The sequence below is a fragment of the Calypte anna genome, chromosome 2 (assembly GCF_003957555.1).
Source record: "Calypte anna isolate BGI_N300 chromosome 2, bCalAnn1_v1.p, whole genome shotgun sequence".
In the NCBI taxonomy this organism is placed as follows: domain Eukaryota; kingdom Metazoa; phylum Chordata; class Aves; order Apodiformes; family Trochilidae; genus Calypte; species Calypte anna.
In genome coordinates, this window is record NC_044245.1 from 10,970,736 (window position 1) to 10,976,735 (window position 6,000).

At 38.9% G+C, this 6,000-nt stretch overlaps 1 protein-coding gene across 2 annotated transcripts in view; it reads left to right on the plus strand.

Annotated features, from left to right (window-relative positions):
* The window catches only part of ZMYND11 (zinc finger MYND-type containing 11), a 106,971-nt gene extending 101,242 nt beyond the window's left edge, over positions 1-5,729 (plus strand). For both annotated transcript variants that reach the window (XM_008503866.2, XM_030444810.1), the window contains one exon: positions 3,588-5,729. In XM_008503866.2, coding sequence (XP_008502088.1) covers positions 3,588-3,710 — 123 coding nt within the window. In that variant the 3' untranslated portion in view covers positions 3,711-5,729. The remainder of the gene's footprint in view (positions 1-3,587) is intronic.
* The last annotated feature ends 271 nt before the right edge of the window (positions 5,730-6,000 follow it).

The following is a 6,000-nucleotide window of genomic DNA, read 5'->3' on the forward strand; positions in this document are numbered from 1 at the left end:
GGTGCCTTGCCACAAGGTGGCACAAGATCTGAGCATCCAGGGACCGTCCCACTTCCACTATCACTGGCACTGGCACTGCCACTGCGGGGCTCAGCTCCCCTTCGCCTTTTGCTGTAAAGGGCTGATCATGTGCAGCCCTGTTAGTCCTTGTTCTTACAGATGAAACGAGGGTCCCTGTAGAGAAAAATCTACTCTGTAGAAGAGGAAAATAAATACTAAGGCGAGACAAATCGGTTGCTATCACAGTTAGGCTGTTTATTTATAAAGATAAATGGCTTCAAATGCCAGAGATAGTGTAGAGTCCTCATTTCTGTTCCTTGTGGGTGTTACAATACTGCAGCTCTTGGGATTCTGGCAGGAAATTCCTCCCTGTCTACTTGTCTCTGCAGCCCAAGAAGTTATTGAGGTCTCTGACCTGATCAAGTTACTGTGTTAATGAGTCACCAGCTGCTGGTGTCTGCCTGGGTGATTTTGCCTGTGGCATTTGACAGGGAAATTGAATTGTCTTTGCCCTCTGTAGAACTACGTCAATTAGCTCATGTCTGTCAAAAGTTGAGTGCACATGTGAACTGCTGCCACCATTCAGCTGAGATGCAGTAGCTCAACCACAGTAACTTGATTGTGAGTCTGGACTCTTAGCTATAGCTGCTTTTTCAGTTTTTTGAAGGCAGAATTTATAAAAGAGACTCCTGAGCCTTACTTCCATCTGTTCTGAAGTGCCTTCAGCCTAATCGGAGAGTGCCCTGGTACCACATCCCTGAATCTTATGATCATATGCATAAAGCCTCTTTCCAAGACAGACAATTAAAGAAATAAAGAGCATTTGACAGTCTTTTCTATTTCTGTGGCTCCAGAACTGTCTGTCAATCACCACCTTAAATAAAGGCATCATATAAGCAGCTGGTTTGCATGTGGCAGGAGAGGGGAGGGTGAGGATAAACACCTTTGCATTCAAGCTGATGGGTCTGCCTGCCAACACACAGCCTCAGGCTGCTGGAGTTGGTCCAATTACCCAGCTCCCCAGTGATTTTGTCTTTGGTGGTACTAATGATAGTCCCTGGCGTGTAGTACCACTCCTGTATGCTGCTATTATAATAATGATACCTCCTTACCAAAATCTCATGTAATTAACACACATACTAAATGAGTTTTGGTGGCTTTGCTTTTTTAATTAGAAGCAGAGACCTCTGGTTTAGTGTAATGCAGATGTCCAGGCTTGGGAATACAGCTGCTATTATTCATGCTGTATTTGTCTTTTTCTCATAAAAAAAAAATCCAGTCGGGATGAAGGGATCATTTTGCTGGTGGTTACAGGCACACGAGAAGATGTGGTCCCATCCCTCAGGAGCCTAATGCATAAAGAACAACTTTTTCTGTTCCTCTAGCTGATACCTCCAGAAAATTTGGATTTAGTACAGATACCTCAAATAAATAGTAAATGAAAGGAACAAATGTAAATGCAAGGATAACGATCATGAGGTTATGCAGTTTGATGGCCTCCAGAGTACAGGCTAGAGTGACAGTCTTCATAATGTTTCTTTTATTTACATATAAACCTCATTTAAAGTGGTGCATAGTTAATTTTCTTTAGCTAATTTCTGTCTCTTTCAATGTATTTACATGTACAGTTGATCTAACTTGCCAAACAGGTTGTTTTTAGTGAATAAGCATTGTGTGAAACAAAACCCCAAGTGACTGATAATGTTTAGAAAGGAAAATGCAAATAAAAGAGGAGGGTGGAGGCCAGCTGGCTTTTTGCCTTCTCTGCCACGTGTGTTGGTACCAGCTTAGATGACTATTTTCCTTTTGTAAGTGGAGATTTACATCCTGCACTTCTGGCCAACACATGTAAAAGGCAAGTGGAGGACCCACAGATCAGCCGTCCCCTCCTCTCAGCTTTTTTGATTTCTCCAAGCAAGCAGATGTGAAGCTGCTCTATAGGCTGTGCTGTACATGATGGAGAGACACAGCTGTTCCCTGCACCTCTGCAAGGGATGAGCCTAATAATTCCCCCAGGCTTGTGGGCAGCCAGCAGCATGAAAAACCAGGAAGTCAGTTCTCCAGAGGACACTTGTTTGCAGACAAATAAAATTTCCTGGAGCTAAATCACAAAAGGAAAATGGAGAAGTTTCCTTCTCAGGCAGCTAGGGCAGTCCCTTTATTGCTAATGTGAATAAATAGTTATTGGCCAATGTCAGTGTCATTTTTCCTGGATCTGTCTTTTAGTAGTGTGTAGGATTGTTGTGTATCTGGTTTTGTTTAGGCACTTGGGTTTGGTTTTTTGTTGGGTTTGTTTTATTAACAATGCTGTAGCTAGACAGGCCATAGAAAGCAAATAGTGTTACTCTGTGATTTGATAGCAGCCTGCACAGACTGTGTGGTACCTCTCCCTCTGTTGGCCATCATGCAATAAGCATTTCAGACTGGATTCATATACTCTCCTATTTCAAGCAGACCAAATGCAGAAAGACAAATCTGAGATCAGAACCTGGCTTTCAAGGGCTCATCAGTAGCTCCCCGAGCATTGTTACCATCCTAATTCACAGGATTTTGTCAAAATGGCAGTTCATGCTTTTGCAACACTCCCTTGCGGGCTATAAAACCACCTGGAGACAGAGCCTATTGCCTGCCTTGGTGCTGTACTGTACCTCCTTGTTGACCACCTGTAGTGTTGACCAGCATGTTGATTCCCTTTTTTTTTGTTTCTCAGAGGCCATAGGGTTATTTTCCAGGTAGCGTTTCAAGCTGCCAGGAAATGGGAGGCATTTTGTGTGTTCCAGGGTAGAAATCCTCCTTGCTGCTGAACTTCCCAGAACCAAGTAATTGTGTAGAAATCACAGACTGTGCAAGCATCTCTGTCTTTCAGGAATTTTGTGTCATCCTGATAGGCATGACCTATGGGCAAGAGCCCTTTTTGCTATCCTGTGTTCAACAGGTCTTGTCTGGTTTCAGGAAGACTTGAAGGAAAAGGCACTTCCCTGCTTTTTCCAATAGCACAAGGCTTTCTTTTTACAAGACTACAGCACTGTCTGGCAGTCAGCAAAACCCAACAAAAGTAGCCTCCTTGCAGACCTACCCTAAATGACCTATAACCACTTGGTAATGAATTATTCTTTTCTCCAGTTATGTTATTACTGTGACTTTTGAGATTTTTGTACCCCAAAAAGGATTGCACAGAACCTATTCATGGCAGAAAAGCCTGTGGATTTATTGTATCTCTTAAGACATAGTTCAGGGTGCTATTATACAAATGTAAGGAAGAAAATGGTTCCTGTGCTGTGTGGCTGAAAAATGTCAGTCGATAGCCCTGAGAGATGAGTTTTCTTAAATAAGAGATGATTTTTTTCAAAAGCAATAATCCAGACTCAGGAAAATACGAAAGCACTGTGCAGATTTGCTAAAGCTTCCTGCTTTACTCAGCATGTGTGAAAAATTCCCTCCTCCTGCTTTTGGATGCCCTGAGCATAAATAAAAGAGAAGTATTGCTCTGCATGGGCTGGTGCATCCTCGAGCAGGTGAGAACACTTGAGTGTTGGTAAGGATGGGTCCTGCAAGGGTGGTAATCTCATCTTGTTTCTTCTCTCCAGTGCTACAACTGTGAAGAAGAGGCCATGTACCACTGCTGCTGGAACACTTCCTACTGCTCCATCAAGTGTCAGCAGGAGCACTGGCATGCTGAACACAAACGTACCTGCCGCAGAAAAAGATGAAAGAGGAATTCCTCCCCTAGAAAACCACCCCGATGATTGCTATTCTCAGACACAGCGGTTTTTGTTTCCAAGAAGCCAAAATTGTTTAGAATTTGCTTCCCATTTTGCACCAGCCTTTAAACACTTTTCGTAAAAGAAGTTTTGCACAGTAATTTCGATCTTCTGTTTAACGCTCCTCCTAAATTTTGTCAGCAGAATGAATTTATCATCTGTGGGAGCAGGTTACTTTCAATAATTTTAAACTAGAGGATTTGTTGCATTTTCAGCAAATTTTAAAGCATTTTTAGGTTTTACAGAGGATTTTAACCTTTAAAACTGCAGATCTAAAAATTAAAAAAAAACCATACAAGTTTAACAAAAGGAACATTTGAAAACTAGATCTGAATGTAAGGAGTATAGAACTGTTACAGAAAAAAGAAGCATACTACCTTGATGTAACATTTATTTCTTAACCTTGTTGAGCTGGTTTTGTTCAGCTTAATTTTACTGTTTAAAGGCATTATCTATTGGTTATACCAGTGGGTACATGATTGAATTTAGGGAACAGGGTTGACACAGCAGGTGCTAGTCCTGCGTATTTTTTCTTAAATATTTCCCAACTGTGTTTTATTTTCATTATTTCTTTTCAATATATAACTTTTATAACAAAATATTAGCTTTGATCTTGTAGTTTAAAATCACAGGGAACTGGGGTAATCTTTTACTGAGCTGGATCTTAGAGAAAAATGAATATTTAAATTTTGAAGTTTGCACATTTCATCTTTGTCCTAACATGAGTGCTTGTAACAAGAATAAGAAAAGCCAAAAAACAACCAACCAACCAACCAAACAAAAAACCCAACTACCTTTATTCACACATGGAATTATGAGGCCTACAAATTTTATTGTGTGTCCCCCCCCTTCAGCCTCCCAAATCCAATGTCATTTGACTGCCTATGATCTGGTGTCACCTGGCCCATTGTAACTTGATAATAAAAGGAGAAAAAAGCACTTAAGTTTCACAGAAGCCGTTATGTTTGTAGTAATGGGTCATTGCCTAATAATGAGCTCCATCACTGTACTCAGAATGAAGAATAATGCATGTTAATTTTCTTGTATTAAAGATGCCGTGATTTGTAAAAAGTCTGTATTTTGCGGAATGTCTGGATTAAGAAGCATTACCAATAGGAATGGATCGATAGTTGAAAAATTATTTTCTTTTTGTTTGTTTTATATATAGATATATGAATTGCATCCATGTTCAGAGACAATTTTTTAAATAGATGTAAAGCTTACTTAAATAGCTTTTCTTTTAAAGTGTCTCCGCATTTTAGTTTTTTTCAAGGATTGGTCTTAGACTGAGTCATATGCCCATTAATCATCCAGCTATTTTTTGAGAAGTTAGAGGAATAATTTGTAAATATTTATTTAGATCTTTGATATTTATTGAATGAAATTACATGATGGAACGACGGAAGCTGAAGAATCAGGAGGAAAGCCTTTTAAAAAGTTTTCTCTAGGATTTGTCAGGGTCATTGTAAAGATGAAAATATAACTAAGACTTCTGTGAACTACCACTGAAATCCTGATCATTTTTACTTACAGTGGTGATATAAGTTAATTGACTAGATACTGCCAAATAATGCCCAATATGTTGCAGAAATTAAGTGGCAAGCTGATTGGAAAAAATAGCAAGTAGATGGTAACTTGTATTACCACAGCTACATTATTGCCTGATAAATGTGTAATTAACTTTTGTCGCCTCTGTGTTGTGACTGTAAAACACTTCACAACTAAAAATCAATCTTCTTCGATTACTTTACAAGTTCCAAAACTTCGATCCACCCCTATGAAAGCAAGTTATTGTGGAAATATTTTTGGTGTAAAATCATTCCAGAATATGTAATATTTAACTGATAGCTGCATGAAAGTAAGATTCGTGTTACTTTGGCTTTTTTGTCTCTGTTGACACGGTTGCACATTTCCAAGTTACTACAGCGTGAAAACTGTGTGTTTTAAAGAAAAAAAAAAACAAAAAAACAAAATAGAAAAAAAAAAAAGATTGTGGCCTGGTTTTGTATAAGTTTTAGGTAAAATTACAATTGATTGTTTTAGGAATCATGATTTAAAATTAATTTTTCTGCAAATCATAAAGCTATATTAAAGTGTTGAGCTTAGCCACTATGCACATTGTAATTATTCATTGTGGCTGTCCAGTTTATGATGCATTCTGGCATTTTGTAAGCTGCTCTGACTAGCAATATATAGAGTCATTTAATGTGTTAACATTGGTTAATAAATGTATTTAAAA